General features: G+C 26.4%; 1 protein-coding gene across 2 annotated transcripts in view; it reads left to right on the forward strand.

The window, feature by feature from the left end:
• LOC129969310 (frequenin-1-like) overlaps nucleotides 1–16,389 on the forward strand; it is a 421,518-nt gene extending 405,129 nt beyond the window's left edge. The window contains exons 6-8 of one of the 2 annotated variants that reach the window (XM_056083825.1): nucleotides 6,019–6,107; nucleotides 9,441–9,518; nucleotides 12,730–16,388. In XM_056083825.1, the coding sequence (XP_055939800.1) occupies nucleotides 6,019–6,107; nucleotides 9,441–9,518; nucleotides 12,730–12,822 (260 nt within the window). In that variant the 3' untranslated portion in view covers nucleotides 12,823–16,388. Of the gene's footprint in view, nucleotides 1–6,018; nucleotides 6,108–9,440; nucleotides 9,519–12,729 lie in introns of both variants that reach the window. The other variant, XM_056083826.1, reaches the window with a different exon arrangement.
• The last annotated feature ends 3,720 nt before the right edge of the window (nucleotides 16,390–20,109 follow it).

Raw genomic sequence — 20,109 nt, forward strand, 5'->3', positions numbered from 1 at the left:
TCTGATCTGCTATTTTGTAGGGGAAAAGCTAGATTGAAATTGGAAGTTCTTTATTACTATACAATGAAAACTATTATATCCTAAAACTAGCATTATTGCCACTTTTAAATCGCAAAATAGCACGCAAGGCTTTATTCTGATTCAGTATGGTTTGTTTTCGTTGATGCGTAAAGGCATGTTGGCAATCATGTGCGCAGAATCTCTATAAGCACAAAATATTCTGCTATATATCCACGGTATTGTTCGACATTTTGAAGGCCATAGAAAATATCATAAAAATTGTTTAGTGCGTTGAGCAAGGAGGAGTTGATTAGTCTAGTATAATAACACCTGGACTACCATGCTGAATTTCTTGCAATGCGATTTATATAGGTTCGCAGTTTACCGATGACCTCTATGGCAGTCAAGGTGTTAATATCGTTTCTGCTGCATTAATCCTTTAAACATCTTTCTTAGCGGCTAAATGCTAAGTAACGAACGTATAGAAAAAAAAACAGCTATGGCTGGTATAATATTACATTTTAAAGCAACACGAGGATTTTTCTAGGATTAACATGATATCTTGTAAATAGGAAACCACGCCAGATAATGAAAACGAACCTCCACTGCCATTTCATTCTCCTAATTTATCAAGATATGACGACTTCAAATAAAAATGCAGCATATTACATTATATATATATATATAGCATATTTTTGCTGGAATTGGCCTTAGAATTAGAACTGTCTAATTCAATGCTGAGGCTTTTACTATCCAAACATCGGGGCCCAAAATATTTAGGAATAACATATTTTTCAAAGCTATGTCATAAAACCATGTTTATGATTTATTTCATGTATTGGTGAAAGTCTTGTAATCAGTATAGTCAAGTATACAATTAGTTTCTAATTTTTAAATTTAAATTTAAACGAATTAAATTTCAAAATTTAAATTAGTTTCTAATTTTTAAGATCTTAAAAACATCTCTAAATGGATATGACACTTTATATTATTTACTACTATTTTGGTTTGTTCTAACAAAACTTAAAAAACAGAAAGAAAAATAATTGTGATCGAAAGCATATACTTATTTAAAATATTTAAATTTAGAATTATTTTAGAGATGAGGTTGTTGGAATGGCAGCAAAATTTATGGGAGATGCCCATAGGTCTAATATGGATTATTTTATTTTTTAAATTAAAACAATTTATTATTATTATGCGCCTCTCAGTAAAAATATTGCTAATTCCAGATTTGTAAGTGCTTCAATATGAATAGTTTTTGAAATAGCATTTGAGCATGTTATACTTTATTAATATTTTGTAAAATTAATATTTACAACTATAGAAAATTAGCAAAATATGACATTTTTTTAAACTTTTAAATATGCTAAATTTATTATAATAAATTTAAATATTTTCATTTAGTTTATGTATTGAGCATAATGTTATAAGTAAAAAATAAATATTTTTCCATTCCTTTAAACGAATTTATTAAAACAAAAACGAACGTAGACTTTTAATTCATAAGCATTTTAATGGTCAAATTATATATTTGAAATAAGAGATCTTACTTTTAATGGATAGTCTTGATAAAGTATGATAATAAAATGAAAACCAAATTCCTGTGAAGTGATATACATTATATATTAATTTTGTACTTGTATGATCTGGCAAAATTTTAAACTAAAAATCCATCCTTAAACATGAAATGTTATCGTCATAAATTTACAAAATGTTTTCGAAAAAATTATTGCATTTTTTTTACATTATAATTTTAATATTTTACATTGTGCTGTATCATAATTTTATTAGAAAAAGATGCCGTATTAAACTATACTTTTTGACTAAATTTTTTATTTTGTTTTATACGTTTTATCTAAGATTATTTTTAAACAAGTGAGTGCCAAGTAAACAATTCTTCTACATTTTTGTATTCCTCTTTTAAATATATACCTCATTAATATGCAAAATTCCCAAAAAAATTTTGCAGTCATTCTTTAAATTATTTGTTTTGTAAAAAGATGAATAAAATAATTATTTGTTTACAAGAAATCTTAATAGTGAAATTATTTAATTGCTATGAGTATCTTTGACTTGAAATAAAATGTCATTTATTCTTTCGTTAGGTTAGTAAACATGCACTTAGATTAATTTTTCCTAAGAATTGCTTTGGAAGAGGAATTTGACATAATTAATTTTCTTAGTTCTCATTTTGTAAATATGCGTTATAAGTACTTTTTTTGTACAATTATTTAGTTTTGAAAATTTTCCAAGAGGAAAGAAATGAAGTTTTTCGCAATAAGCAATACATATTTCTGAATATTTTTATATATGTTATGTACTTGCGGTTCCTTCAAAACAAATAAACAAATGCGAAAATATTATTTCCATAACTGGCTGAGAAATATTCGGGCTTTTTTTTATTCCTATTGCAAAACTTAGATATTTGTTTCCCGCAAAATATTTGCAGATAATAAGCGATGTAAAAGTAAAAAATTGATTAGATAAGCAAGATAATGAATTAAATTCAAATAAATCAGAATTCAAAATTTCGCTATTACAAAAATAAGAGGATAATTATAGTAAGGGTTTTACTAATGATGTGAATAAGTTAAAATTATTAAAGTAATTTTACAGCATTTTTGAAATAAAAAAATTACACTCCTTTAAAATCAGCCAATTAATCCCTTACTATACTGATTTTTATTCTGTTTTATAACACAATTAAATAAGAATTTTTTAGTATTTAATAACAACCAAACAAATATATTTTATGCGAATCTCCGTGTACGTTCATTATCATTGGATATTTCACGAGAAACTTTAAACTTCTTCTTTCTCCCAAATAATTAACCATTTACTCCAGTCTAGACTTAGACGGACATTATATCTTGAGATGCGTCCTGACAATCACTTAAAACTGTCTCGTCTGCAATTAACAGTATGCCTGAGGGAAACCTTTAGAAATGCATTATCATGGATGTCTTCTCTTTCATAAAATAATTTTCCGGGAGGTGTTATTAGCAGTTAGAAATTCCAGTTTATTAGCCAAGTTTGGGAAAGTTCTGTTTATTTAAATGAAATTTACGAAAGGAATTTAATATGGTTGAAATTTGTGATGATCGAAATAGCTCCGTTAATATTATATACGTGATTTGATTTTGAATTTATCAAATGAATTTATAATTTTAAAGCTTATGTGAGAGATCTTTTAAAATTAGGTTAATAATTATTTTCAAAATATGATTTAGATCTTTTATATATGTACCATGCATAATGTTTCAATATGGCTGTAAACAAAATAAACCAGCATTAACGAAAACAAATATTGACCGTAAACATTGATTTCTGAAAAAAAAAAGAATCCAAATACACCAAACCTTTTGATTCATCTATTATAAAAGCCAATGTGTATAAATCATTGATGATTTACGGATCAAAAGATTGCACCTTTAATATCAAATTTTGTATAAATATGCATTAAAGGATGATAATGAGTATCTTGGAATCATATTTTAAATATTCCTCCATTAGAAAATTTTTAAATAAAAAACGAAATATCGACGTTTTTTTGGAAACAATTTCAGAATAAATTACACACATAACTGATTTTTATATCATATTATCTAAAAATTTACTTTTATGATAGTATTAATTTGACTGCTGTGTAATTTCTTTCTAATTTTAATAAAGTCTTAAATATATTTTTGAGTGTAATTTATGAAATATATTTCATTTTTGTTATTAGATTCCATTTGTTTTTATAATTCCTTCAGGTATTTTATTCTAGAATTTTCCATTGTTGTTAAGATTCAAAGTATGATTTTTTACTTATTTTTGTACATTGCATAGATTTGCTTTAAAAAATGATTTTAGCAAAATGTTTCATTGAAAAAAATTTAGTACAAATTGCAATTTAAGTAAAATTCGAATTAAGTTCGATTTCAAATATCTTGAGAAATATTTTTTTCGCAATCCGTTCATTTTCAAGTAATAATAATCTTTCATGTAGTATATAAATTAACATTCATGTTATTTAAGCTTGAAATTTTGCTTTATTTGTGTAGTTAGTTCGTTGTTTTCATAGAATTTGCAAGTAAAATTCTTCTAAGATATTTCGTAAATTATGAAACATTAATACAGGCAAATATAAAATAACAATACTAATTTTATTATATCTATATTTTTGTGGGCATATATTTAATATATTTTAAATTAAAATTCATATAAAAGACGAAAATACAGAAATATATCATAGCAAATTGAACAGAACAGAGTAAAATTTCTAAAATTTGGATAGTTAAATACTCATCACAATTTAAATATATATCTAATTAAATATAAAAATTTAATTGAAAATTATCATGACCACTTATCGTTTGAAAAAGCCGGGTGCTAAACCAAGTAGTTCAAGATATTTTCATGAAGAATATAATTTATTTTCTCTTATATTGCAACGTTAGATATTAAATTTTCAACATTATAATATAATCATTTGAATTACGTTGTATAATAGGTGACGTTTTGAAAATTGAGATTATTCTATGAAATTAAATTTTTTGACTATCGCGTAAAAACTTCAAAACTTCTAAATAAAAAGATTATTAAGATTAAGATATATTAATATTAAAAAAATTAAGATGTATTAATATTAAAAAAATTAAGATGTATTAATATTAAAAAAATTAAGATGTATTAATGTTAAAGGATGAAGATTGATTAAAAAAGGATTGTCATCTTTTTATGAACATAACTTTTCAAATATTATAAGAGGAGTTCCACTTTAACCTTTAGATTGCATCAAGTTAAAGCCTTAAAATATATATGGAATTAAGAAATAAAATGAAGTTACCTTCCCAATCATCTCGACATAGAATCTCTTGGCTCTTAGAAATGCCCCTGGCCAGTACCTGAATATATATATTTCTGCATTTCTTTATAAGAAATTTATTAATGTATTATTTATAATGGTGGATATAGTTCTCATCTAATAAGATAGCAATGGCAATGAAACTCTTATTTTTCATATTACAATATATTTTTTTGGCAACAGAAAAGTGCGGACAGCTGCACATTAATGATCCTATCAATTGTAAGTATATGGGGTAACTCTAATTGACCATAACGCCATAAATGGCAATAGTGAACTTAGTAATATATATAATATTCTACAAAAATCACAATTTTTATAAAAATTTGCATAATATTGCGCAATGTGCTACATTACTTGGTAACAAGGGTATACGACTGTCAAAAAATGATTTTATTTTTTTTTCAATCCAAATGATCCCCAGTAAAATAGCAAGAGTAAACAGTACCTGGAGTACAATCCACTAAAACGACATTATTTTCGATGCTTGCTGTCTTATTTAACGTGAATAGGCAAATGCGCAATAATTATTAGCAAGCTAGCCATTAATCATTCACAACGAGAATATTGAACCAAGAACCTATTTGGTAATACAGCATCTTTTTATATTCATATACAAATTCGTTACATATTGCAAGTGTTACAAGTGTATATTTAAAAACAGATTAATAAATAAATAATTTGCAAAAAGAATTGATTGTTCCTCCTTGAAACTCTTTTATAGGCTTTCAATTGATAAACATTCTTACGAAATACGGATGCAAATATATGCTATAATTTTTTTATTTTAATTTTAAGAACAGTAGTTTACATAAAAATTAAATTCAATCCGTAAGTGCAATGACTAACTGGGAATTATTGATAATCGAGTAAATATCACATCAAGGGATTATCTAACCGATAATATGTACACTGACGTATGATTATTTTATTATTTTTAAACATTTTATATTCAAAGATTGTTTATTTTATTTTTTTGGTAGTACATTCTTTCAAGCGTCGCACAATATCACAATTGGATAACAATATGCTGTAAAAGTTTAATATATAGTTAAGTCTCATTTTTTTTTCGAATATTTATCTGACAAAATATATTGTATGCCAATAAGACATTTTATTACTTCAGCCATAAACATTGAAATGTCATTTTCTTTTTATTCACACAGGGGCATTCAAACTTTACGATGTCGACAACGATGGTTACATAACGCGTGAGGAAATGTATAGCATCGTCGATGCCATATATCAAATGTTGGTAAGTGTATATTTAAAAGCAGGAAATACACCTGCATTTTTCTACTTTAAAAAATTTTCAAAGTATTCATTCTTGTATTTTGCATGCAGCATCTTTAGAATGTTTTTCTTTTTCTTTTGTAGAATGATTGTGTGTGTGTGTGTGTGTGTGTGTGTGTGTGTGTGTGTGTGTGTGTGTGTGTGTGTGTGTGTGTGTGTGTGTGTGTGTGTGTGTGTGTGTGTGTGTGTGTGTGTGTTTTCTATTCTCAAAACATGCATTTATGTACGAAAACATGTTCTTATTTATGGCAGGATCAAAATAAATATCCGATTCCAAACATTGCTTTTGATAAAGGTTTGAAATAATTTATCTAAATTCGGCTAATATAGAATAATTATAGGATATTCGATAGAATAATCAAGTTGGAAAGAAGTATTTATAATATTTTACATAAAAGATAATATAAAAAGTAATTATATTTTATTTAAAATATTATATGATAAACGCAGTACATTTACTTGATGTTATATAAAAGACAAATAAAAGATATGCCACTTGAGTTTGTATAGCATTTTTGGATGTTAACTTTTGTTTATTAAGGAAGCATATAAAATAATTCCAGTAAGAATAATTTGTAATAGTAAATAAAATATTAAAAATAAATAAATTTTGAATTGCTATAATTATTTCTTTTTACTTCATTCTTATATAAAACCAGAAAGTTGCATATATGATGTATTTTCTATTGTCATATCAAAATATAAAATACAGTAAACTCTCATATTTAATCACGAATATATTCTCAGCTTTCAGAATTATCTGCGGTCAAAAATCTCAAATTGTTAATGAAAAAAGCCGATTCACACAGAAAAACAGCAAAACTCGTTTTTCCCAAAACATTCTAGCTTACTCCTTCCCTTCCCCACCCCATTCCTCATAACATTTTGTAAACTTGGTTGAGGACGTTAATGCTTTTCATCGCATTGGTGAACAATGGTTAGGAAATATTAATCTTTGGCGTGAATTATAAATTTTTACTAAATCCAATGTATGATACTTGGCGATTGTTTTTGGTTATTTATCCATGGCATTGAACTACAGGTAAACGAAAATCGGATTTGTGTTTTAAATAAGCTGTTTCTAACTTATTGATATTAAATATTGACAGAGAGCTATAAATGTAATCTCAAAAATCACACAGCAGTTTTCATATACAGTAGACTCTCGATTATCCGCGACTGCCGCACTAAGTGTTTTATTTACTTATTTATTTTGCTTCCAAGCAAAGAGAAAATGCTTCCAAAGCAAGAAGCAAACACAAATGACTGATTTCTTCAAAAAGGTGTAATATTACAGTTATGCTTTTGTAATTACATAATACATTACAGTACTAAAATAGTACATATGTATTAATTTTTCTGTGTATCCTTGACGCCTCTCGTAAGTGCAAAGCACTTTTCTATTTTCATTAACAAAATGCATTTTAGGTTAGTTTTGAGTGATGTACTCAAATATTAAGCGTTAGTTAAACATTTCCTGCTGTTTATTTTACGTTTTAATGTACATGAAACGATTTTTCAAAGTTGGAATGCCGGTTTTCTTTTTTGCTGTACCCATTTTTAGCTTTTTTCGGATTATCCGCGATTTTTGTTATCCGCGGCGGCCGCGCCACCCAATTCCGCGGATAATCGGGAGTGTACTGTATTGATGTTACTGCGTTTTTAAATTATCGTGTTTACAAGCTTGTGAAAGAGAAGATCAACAAAATGTTAACTTGTATTTCCAAATTTGGTAATATCTTTTATTTTAGATGTTAAATATGTACCCAGTTTTATCTGTTTAGTTCCCTTTGCTTCGCTTTTTAGTTGTCTTGTTAATTTATATTTTATTAATTAGACAGACAGACTTCTTCAAACTGGAGTTCGCCCAAAGTTCGCCAGAGCTCTACAAGTTTGATATATAGAACATACATAAAATTTCACTAGTCTACTTCAAAACTAGTTTCACTAGTCTACTTGACACAGATAGACATACAGACATAATGTCAAAAATAATTTTTTGCGAGCTCTGGAATATCTGAAACATGAAGATTCGATACAGTATAGAATACAAATTTTATGATGATTACAATATTATCTTCATAATTTTTATAGAAGAAAGTAAAAGAGATTATTTAATATAAAAAGACAAACAATAAAGAGCTTTTTTAGTAAAAAAAATTAAATAAACAAATTTCATTGATCATGAAATTTATAATATATCGCGAATCAATCACAAACAAAACAAATTGTTAAAAAGCTTTTATTTGTTGATTCGTGTTCTTTTCCGTCCATTTTGCAGTATATCTGACCGTCTGACTTTCAGTTATGCGGATGATATGTAGTTCGCTGTATAATTTATACATCTACTTGAAAGAAAACTTTTTTTATCTAATACGAAGTAAAATTTTGATAGAGTGTGATTTCATCTAAAGGGTAATGTTAATTTATATTTGACATATACCCTTCTTGATTTATCTTGTTGAATCTACATCTCGCAGAATGATATATTCAAGTAATATGGAACAGCATAGTAATGTTAATTAAATGGCATTCTTAGTTACATTTATAGGGTGTTTTGTTAATTTTAAACTCGTCAGATATTCATCGTGTAAAAGAATAGAAAATACACTTAATACAGCATAGCTTAATAGTGTGTACGGTTAAATGATAAGCACAGATACATTTACTTAATGTTATGGATCAGTTGTGTTTTCCTGTGTTATATGTTCACTTGATACTCGTTAAAGCGGTACATTGTGCAAAGATAATATTGCGCACTTAATACAACATAGTCTATTAGAGTGTTATGTTAGATTAAATACGCAAGAACATTAATCGCGTGTTATGCTCTTAAACAAGTATCTTGTAAAAGTGTAAAATACATATAAATTGCTTCATTGAAATGTGCTGGCAGCGGGGAGTTGTAGAATTATGTATTAGAATTTTATTTAGAATTCCAGATAAAAGTTAATAAAATATCTATTAAAATTATGGCTCTTTACGATACAGCAAGAAGATTTGAAGAGAGAAGAGCTGACTTGGATATCGTTCTTCAAGAAACTGTGGTTTCAACATTATGTTCCTTTTCCCAAAATAACCATAGCATATGAGGTTATTAAAGAAGCTAAATTAAATTGTATACAGTAGGAAACTCACAACGAAAGAGTTTAAAAATTGTAAACAAACATTTAATGATTTTTTTTAGTGGGAGGAGGTAACTCTGAAAGACAAACATACCCAGTGCCTTTATTTTTTAAGTAATATTAGTAAGTGCTTCAGAAAGATAAAAGCAGTCATTGTCATTCTTTTTCAGGGTAACCAAGCCAAAGTTGAAGAATCTGAAGATGACCCTAAAAAAAGAGTGGACAGGATCTTTGAACAGTTGGACAAAGTAAGTTTCAATTGTATTAAGAAACCAGGCTTGCATTAATTATTTTGATATTCTATTCATTTTGATCAATCTACTTATTATTTAATATAACTCGAATTTAATGAAATGTTGCTTTAAAGTTGAAAAATATACCTTCAGGCTTTTCCCAAAATTGAATCTTGAGGAAAACTTGATTGTTGACGTATAACTTTATTCCGCAACAATATGTGAATCCGTGCCTACAAAAAGTTTTTTTTAGTAAAAAATTAGTATTTTCTCGAGTATATTTTCTATTATTTTTTTAATCATAGAAAATATACTCGCTATTAAGCGAAAAGGATTCTCATAGTCTAGTAGTCTAGTTTTCGCAGTCAAGTTGACAATCTATTTCCTTTCAAATTAATTTATTAATTTAATGGTTTGATATATAGTGCTTTGTACTAAAGATTCGTTATTTCAGTATTAACAGAAAACATTCATTGGCCATTCCCTATACGATAGTACAAAACCTTTTTAAAACGTAGTATGTTATTTTTATTCATAAAATAAAAATTAAGTAGTTTAATGATATTTATTTTTAACTGGCTTCATTAAATTGAACTGAATACGAAAGCTTTGCTGTTTAATCTTTTGGATTTTACTGAATTCTCTTGGATTTCCTTTTTGTATTAAATTGTTAAAGGACCCCTTTTACAATCGGAAACAAATTTTAAGAAAGTAATAATAATTTACGTTGAAGAAATTAAAAAGTTTCCGAATTATATGCAATTAACTGTTACTTACTTAATTTTTAAAAAAAATAAATAAATTATTATAAATTAGATGTTTTCTCCTTAATTGACAAATGAAAAGAAATATTATAAATATTTTGGAGGGGTGCAGATATTAAATACATAGGATATAAATAATATAAATATATTTACATATTCTAAAAATGAATTTAATTGTTTAATTCGTCAAAATTTATTTTAATTATTGCTCAGAAACTTCTGTACAAAGACATGCATACAGTACCTTTATAAAACATCTGGAATCGTACATTTCCATAAGAGTCCATGAAACCGATTGTTTCAGAAAATCTTTTCTAAATAAAGGTTAAGCATTTATCTATATAAATCCATTATAAATATAAATGAAGAAATATTAAGGCGGATATATTTCTAAATAACTTGCACTCCTTCATCTTGTATTATTCACAATGAAAAAGTATGCAAATCTTACTCTATGTTTTCCTGTTATTATTTACACGAGAATTGCATTCCTGAGTATTTGCGTGAATCAATGAACAGATTCCATTCTTTCAACATGCGATTCAATTCATTGCTCAAATGATTTTACTCGGTATCAATAAACCATTATATTCTCTTAGCGTTTTTTTATCAGAATTTCGAGAAACCATGAGATAAAATGAAATGAATTGAAATTTTGACTTCATGAATGCCGGCAACAAATCACAAAAGAAATAATAAATTCCCTAAGTTACGAATTCAATCTAGAAAAAACGATCAAATATTAGTTTGTTTTATTAAATGGTATATACAGTTAAAAGAAAGTTTTTCAATATTTTTAAAAAATTCTATTAAGAGATTTTAATCTTATGGGAAAAAAATGTCTCTAGAATATGCAGTATCGTCTATCGATAGCTTTTTTGCAACTAAGAACAATATTTGAGTTTCAAAATGTGTATTTATTCATTTCTATTTATTTCCTGAATAGGGCTGTTAAAACGAAGAAATCGCTATGAGCTTATGGTGGTTTCTGAAATTAAATACCATGAAAACATAATTTCAGAATAAAATTTAATCGTAATGGTTGAAACGGTTATACATTGAATTAGCATAAAATGTGCTTTGCAGTATATTTAAGAATGACTCAACAGCTTTATTGATAAAAATTTGTTACATTAAAAGATTTTAAGAAACTTTTTTCAAGTAATTTTAGATTTCCTATATATGGTTAAAAGAAAATATTTTGAAACTATATTCTCATATTTTCTAATTTTTGGTTACATTTACCAACTTGTTGTAAATTCTGGGCTTAATCGGTTTAGTTCAAGAGAAAAAACATAAATGAAAAATATTACATTTTAGAAATCAAACTCTTTTTGAAATGATTCGCGTGCATTTATCCAGAGGATTGACATTATAGAACAAATGGTATTTTGACCTGCAAGACCTATATCTCTTAACAGCATGAAAATAGCCTTGAAACGGTCTTTTACCAACAAAAGCACCTTATGGCAGATCATATTTTCACAATAAATAACTATTTATAATCCCAATATCCATTGTTACCAACACCCTCGAAGTTAACCTTGACCAAAAAATCCAAAAAATATAGTAAACTACTGATATAGAGAGATAATATTATCAAAAGAAGGAATGGGTAGATTATCTAAGATCAAAATAACTTCTCACTAAAAACTCAAGATAAAGAAAAGATTCTGTAAAACAGAATCCTATATCATTGAAATAATTGAAACACGATGTATCTATTAATTTAATTCGTATCTACTAAATGCTCCGAAGTTTAGAAATCGAGTATGAGTGCATTTAATATGAATATATTTTTAGAGATTTTCTGAGTGAACTTTTTTCTTTATATTTTGATGAATTCGATATTTTGAAGAATTTTAGCTTCTGTAGATTAGCAAGCAATTCGAGTTGCTCTAACACTCGTGCATACTCATTAGCCCAATCAATCACGCCCAGATAAGAGTATAATCATCTTAGAACCATAAGAGGAGATGATGGATGGCGGTGCATCTTATTGGTACAGTAGGTCAATATCATTAGTATGGTTCAAATTTATAATTTCTCAACAGGATCAGTTTGAGATTTGACAAAAATAATTTTTCGATAATCTAACATACATCAATATTTAAAAGCATTTGTATTATCTCTTAATTTGACATTAAAAAGCATCCTACTTGATTCAAAAACATTCTATTAAAAAAACTCTTGTCGATTTCCAATGAACGAAAAAAAAAAAGAACAGTTTTTCCGTTGGTGATGCAAGAATATGAAGATACTATCTTTTGAGGAATATAATAATGAAAAGAATCTTCTATCATGCTCAAATTTTCAAAAAAAAAAAAAAATATTTTTTATAATTACATTATTCATACATGATATCAGAAATATTTTGCTGTTAAAATTCTTAAAACGTATTGCTTAGCATTTATATCAAACAGATAAGAGATTTCTTTACTAATAGTTATTTCTTTTTTCAGAACCATGATAACCAGCTTTCGCTAGAGGAGTTCAAGGAAGGCTCTAAGCATGATCCGAAGATCGTTCAGGCGCTGACGTTGTACGCCCCTTAGCCACCCCTCCTTCTTTTCCTAGCATTCCACCACAAGCACAAGATGACACACCACACAAACTCTCTTCGCACACATATCACTCTTCCTTCCCATCAGTAACTTCCGCTACAGGGTGCCCCAGGCAAATTAAACAGCTGCTGGAAAAATATTTTCTTGCTTACATAGGTGCTGATATGTAAGTGACTAATATTTAAGTGAATGCCGCAAAAGCAATGACAGCTCAATCCGCACGCTAATTACAGTTATTGATTATTTTAAAAAAATCGTAGAAATTCAGAAATTAAAAATACTTTATTTTGGCTAAAATGAATCAATCACCTGTTAATAATTCAGTTCCTCCAGATGGAGATGTTGAGCGTCTGTTACAGAATTCAATTCCTCCAACTGACACTCAACAGCTCCATCTCGAGGAACAAAATTCTAAAGCAACATCTTTTGGCTGTAAAATATGTGTATAAAAGTTGTACTTGGTCTGAATTTTGTTTTAAATTTTCTTTACTTATCAGTTTTAATTCGTATTTCAATGTAATATCTATCGAAAAAAGAAAGAAAAAAAATGGAGACAATGCATGTAAAATTAAAAAAAGTTTTTTTTAAATGAAATTGGCCTTTAATTTCTACATTTCTAAGAAATTTATCTCGATATTCTCAAATTTATATATGCATGTTTCGCTTTAAATGAGATTTTTTTCATTTAATCCTTTTGAAATAATTTAATACATAAATATTAAAATACTTAACTTTATAAACGGGCCTGACTGATGAAACTTATTCGTTATAATTTAATTTCTTTTAGAACTAGACGATATATTTGAAATATTTTATATTTGATTTCCTTTTAACTTTAAAATAATATTTCAGACGGATTTGAGCTATCAGATGCTTACTTTTATTCAGCAAGGAAGAAAAAAAAAGTTTCATGCCTAAAATATCAATAATTAGAATTCTAACATTTAAATTGAAGCTTTAATGCCGGAATTTCCCTTATGCAAGTTTACTGAGAAGTAGAAAGGTATATTAGAGAAAGGTATCTGATTTCTTAAAATCTAAAGAAGAAAGTGAAATTTAAATTAAAAAGATTGAAATCTCATTTACTGTTCTGTTTGTTCGAAAATTGGAAATCAATTCTAAACACAGCAATCGAAGATTTTCTATTCTATTGGTATATTTAAGTTATCAAAAATTAATGCATTTTCATAGGGCAGTCAATGCATCGGGCATCCTGTATCTACAGTTTCCTTTCTTCAAGTAATCAATTCCCAAGTCAGTGGGTAGAGGGCGCTTTTCGATATTCTTCGTTGGTGCTGCCTCCACCCTCTACAGGTTTCTTTGTTCTTTATTATTGATGTGTATCTCCCTTGTGGTTTCCCTGTTCACTTTGGAGTAAAAATGCAACTCTTTTGTGTTTGTGTACTATCTTATTCTTTTTCAATATCCGTGTCTTAAATATAAAGGAAGAATTGAAGTTTACAAGAAGAATTTCACTGTTCATGGTGGGGCAAAATTGGAGCAAGATTGAGGTGCTATAGTTTGGTTTTGTATTCATTTATATTTCAGAAATTTTGTTTGAAATAATCTTAAGTGAAATATATGCTTAAAAAATCATTGTGATCTTGTGATAAATGCTTAATATTTTGGTCTCTAATGAGTAGATTCAGTCTATCTGTCTTTTCGAAGAGCATGTTCGCTTAGACAATAGATATAATTTCAGCAAATTATGTGATAATTATTCTAAGTTTGTATTTTTAATTTGTCTAGTATGGTTAGAAATTCCATATTTGTTAGAAAGTAATATTCGCTGGCGTTTTTGTAAATGGTAAAGCAAAATTGGACATAAATTGATTAAAATTGGTTTTTGAATAAATATTCAAACACATTTCTCATATTATATGACAACATGGAAAATACATTGCAATCTGAATTAAGTAATATAACTAAATAAAGGTCCTATAATAATGGAATTAAGTTTATTTAATATATATAATGAATAAACTATAGTACTTGGAAAGTTGATTTGGGCAACTACGAAAAGAGCAAGTTGTGATTATTGAATGTATACAAAGGAGACGAGAAAAAAATTATTGTTTTTTCCAACATAATTTGAATAAGTATTGTGTGATTAGAAATTCTTCCTGGGGCTTTCTTCACAAGGATAAATAATAAAAACAACATTTTTATTTGTTTACATACATATCCTATATAGATGTACTTTATTTACTTTGTAACCCTTCCGTCAAAATAGTATAAATATGACAATATAACAAATATATCTGATAAATCTATGCAATATATCCTAATTTCACTCGTTGTCCTGAGCCGGATCATCCCATAAATTTGTATTCCTTACTCTCCTGAAAGGACACTCATTTTCTACTCTGATGTAATACTATGAATCTTACAATTCTGAAAAGGTATTGACCTCATAAGTATAAATATTCACAAATACATGTTAAATTTGAAATTTATAATTAAAAATTTCTATGCAATTATTCATGGTGCAGTGTCAGCTTCTTGAATGCTTTTACATGACTAAATGTAAAAAGTGTATATACATATAAACGCTAAAAAAAATATTATTCAAAAGAAAATTGCCAACTCATAAGCCAATATTTGCTCGTCCACTAGAACTTGATATTAGAATTGAATAGCGTTTTCTTCCATATTATATTAGATACATAACAGAATGAAGACCATAAATGTTAAAAACGCTTAAAATATAGGTAATTTTTTTAAAAAATGGGAATATAAATCTTATTTTAATCCAGTTCTTCTTAAAATTTATGCATTAAAATATGAATAATCCATGAACTTTATTAGTTGAGTGTTCACGTGTTTTAGAAAACTTCAATTAGTTTCCGAATCTACAAAATCAATATTGTCCAGTCATAGTTTAACCACACATATTTGTGAGAACTTAACGACAACAAAAAGTTTAGCTATCTTTGTCTCTTTACTCCATACTGATTAGCTTCTGTTTATTCTTGTCACCTACTGATTGTTTTGTAAGAAGTAGAGCCATAACTACAGTCCTCAAGTTTAAAATAACAAAACTTCCCGTCATTAAGTGCACAATTTATAGATGAAATGCTGCTCATTTGGAGCATGAGAATTCTCAAGACCAGTTTTATATTTGCTGTTGATGACTTTAGGCTCGTAAAAGTTTATTAATAAATGCAATTCGGTACTTCAAGTATTATTCAAAATTCACAATAACATGGAGAATTTCATTCAAAGAGCCAGTCTATGTAATAAGCACTGTATATTATCGTACGCTATATATGAAGACAAAATTTAGTAATTGATAAGAATATATATTTAACAAGAAAAGCATTGATAGTTAATGAAATCGCACAATTAGAGTATGAGGAATGACATTTAGTCGACGCGAACATAAATTTATAAAAATCTGCAAAAAATTTAATTATATAAAAAATTTAATCAATCACAATTTATGTTATAATTGTTTTATATTAATATTTAATTATCATCATTATTTTAATTTTAATATAATTCAAATATAATTCAGATTATAACGCTATCATATTAATATTTAATCATCATCATTTTTTTAAAATTTTTAATATAATTAATGTTATAATTCTATCATATTAATATTTAATTATCATCATTTTAGTATAATTAATGTTATAATTGTATCACATTAATATGTAATTATTGTCATTATTTTTGTTTTCATATAATAATCCATAATAATAGTATTTAATTAACATAATTATTTTAATTTTAATATAATTAATATTTTAAGTCTATCATATTAATATTTAATTATCATAATTATTTTAATTTTAATATAATTAATATTTTAAGTCTATCATATTAATATTTAATTATCATAATTATTTTAATTTTAATATAATTAATATTTTAAGTCTATCATATTAATATTTAATTATCATAATTATTTTAATTTTAATATAATTAATATTTTAAGTATATCATATTAATATTTCATTATCATAATTATTTTTATTTTAATATAATTAATATTTTAAGTCTATCATATTACTATTTCATTATCATAATTATTTTTATTTTAATATAATTAATATTTTAAGTCTATCATATTACTATTTCATTATCATAATTATTTTAATTTTAATATAATTAATATTTTAAGTCTATCATATTAATATTTAATTATCATAATTATTTTAATTTTAATATAATTAATATTTTAAGTCTATCATATTAATATTTAATTATCAATTATTTTAACTTTAATATAATTAATATTTTAAGTCTATCATATTAATATTCTATTATCATAATTATTTTTATTTTAATATAATTAATATTTTAAGTCTATCATACTACTATTTCATTATCATAATTATTTTTATTTTAATATAATTAATATTTTAAGTCTATCATATTACTATTTCATTATCATCATTATTTTTATTTTAATATAATTAATATTTTAAGTCTATCATATTACTATTTCATTATCATCATTATTTTAATTTTTATATAATTCATATTGTAAGTCTATCATATTAATATTTAATTATAATTATTTTAGTTTTAAAACTATCAATTTCTAAATACTTTGAAATTTATATATAATTATCACACAAATTTTAAAGAAATTAGGCTTTACAATTTGATTTCTCTAATTTTTTTCATTTATTAATTTTATCCTTAACATGTCAAAAATGTGAAACCAATACAGCAACTTATTGCATTTCATGATTTTGACATGAGACTGAAGAAACATTACAACATCTAAAGAAAATTTTAACATATAATTATTATTATTTACAAATATTTATCTTATATTTTCATTTAAACATTATCAGTAAGATGATAATGATTGAAATAATTAAATGTATATTAAATAGCTTAACAGTCCTAAAATAAAATTTATATGAATATGCAATTTACATGTGTCATATATTCTAAAAGATACGCCGACTAAATGTCCAAACGGATGACAAGCTTATAACGCGTCATCCAAGTGTCAACGATTCACTAATGTGGCGATTAAACTTTAGGCATGGGATCGAATAACATTACATAGTGCTGTGTGCAATATCTAAAAGAGAAAAAAAAAAGTTATTTGTTGAGCTCTGTAGCGTCATGGCCCTAACTCATTCTTTGTACCCCCGTTGTTAATGTGCGTGTAGTGATGTGATTCGTTGTCAATATATTCTCTTCGTTCGGTTGGCTCCTTTCATGTCAATGCATTATTTCCTTCATCAACTGTTAAGCGTTTTAATATATGATGGAAATAAAAACCAATTTCTTAACTATTTTGTCTTTTTATTTTGTTCATATGACGACACCTAAAACACACTACATTTATTAAAGCAAATGGTACATATTCCCAATCTAAATGAGTTATACCTTTTCCACAAAAAATAAAGGCTTTAATGTGAATCATTAGTTATCATCAGTTTCATCAATTTCGAATATATTGAGTGTGTTCATCTATTTTTTTAAATTACAGGCGTTTAGATCAAGCGTGGATACTTATAGTTGTCCCTTAAGAAAACAAGATCTGTGCCACCGAAAATTTAACTTCAAATTTTAGACTTATAAAATTGGAGACACTGATTACATTAATTTCACTTATAATAATAATAATATATAATTTGTATAGATTTAAAAACTTATAAGTTTAGAATTGATTTTAAAATACATAGTTTTCAGGAATCTATATGAGATAATAAAACGTTTTTTTTTTTAAATATTTTTTCAATATTTTTCTGCACATGAATGATTTTTATTATTGTAATCGTAAGAAATCTTATACTAAATTATTTATAAACATTATGCATCTTTTAAGCCTATTTTTGTTTAATTTTATTCAATATTTAAAAGTTTTTACAATGAAAAATTATATATTACAAGTGACACTTTATCCAATGCTTTTTAAATCTTTATTTTGAAATAATGTATCAAAACATGATCAGAAAATAAATGTTTTCTTTTTTTTAGAAAAAACTAACTCATTGTTTTCATACATATCATGGCTATTAAATTGGGTTTCAATCAGATAAAATATTTTTTTAAAAAAACAAGAAAAAAAATGAAATTTCCGAGATTTTTGATGCCAAGAATGCCTCAGCTCATTTTACTCTTTCGAGCAAGATAATGAATTTTCTGAACCACTTATGTCCAATTATTTAATACATGAACTACATATTGTGTTCTGGGTATGATGCAATCTAATATGATATCTATGGCACATTTAAATATTCTGATAAACAATCTGATTGTTCCACATTAAAGAACATTTTCAGCTTCTTCAATTGCTTGCGCAAAGCAAAACGTTTATTAAAACAAACTAATAAACAGTTTATAATAATCACGAAGGAATTACTTCCGCTGTATCGAAACATCTAGATAAATTTACTCGCATTTAGATAAATTAATTCTAGAGTTTTTTACAAGATAAAGCACTATTCTCACTTCAAAGATCACTTAGAACCATTAAAGGATCGACTTCGAGCGGTCACGACGATCGGGATCTAAGATTTAGTCTTTAAAATCATCACCAATCACAGTACAACTGCTCTCGAAGGGATTATGCTCCATCATTGGAGTAGAGGCTACTCGTTTCTATATTATTGCTATGATCATAAGGGAAGTGATAAGAAACCACTGAACTAAACTTTTCTCGTCCTGTATTTTGTGTGCCTTCAGATGGATTTATTTCATAAAATTCCAGAGATTTAAAATTTCAGGATTTCTTTCTTTCTTGTGCGTTTTATAAAAATTGTTTTCAATAAACACCATCCAGGTTTTACCACGTATTTAATCTTTGTGTTGTACTCTAAAAGTGACCAGTGTTCAATAGAATTTTTCACACATTTTGATAAAATAGAATTTTTAGAATTTTACAATTTAAGTATACTTCGTCACGTCCCTTCAAATCTTAAGAAAAATTCTTCCTACCACTTTTCAGGAATAAAAGAGGCAAGAATAAACTCTAACCGTGACATTTCAGTTACAAGATGAAATAGCTTGCTCGAACATACAAAAAGACACACTTCAAAACTAATCTTACAAAGCACTGAGGTGAAACACGAAAAGTCTGTGGTGTGTTCAACACCTCTTGTGACTAGAAAATGATAGAAAAAGAAACTATATCAGCTGCAACTGACTCATGAAAGGAAGAATTTGACATACAAAGGGATAAAAAAATTTGAAATCCTTTTTGATGTTAGAAAAAAGGATGAAATGGAAGTAATGGTGTGTGGTACATTAATCAAAGAAAAGAAATATTACATTCAAGGTAGATTCCGCACTTTAGGCAAAACT

Source organism: Argiope bruennichi, chromosome 5, assembly GCF_947563725.1.
Source record: "Argiope bruennichi chromosome 5, qqArgBrue1.1, whole genome shotgun sequence".
Classification (NCBI taxonomy): Eukaryota; Metazoa; Arthropoda; class Arachnida; order Araneae; family Araneidae; genus Argiope; species Argiope bruennichi.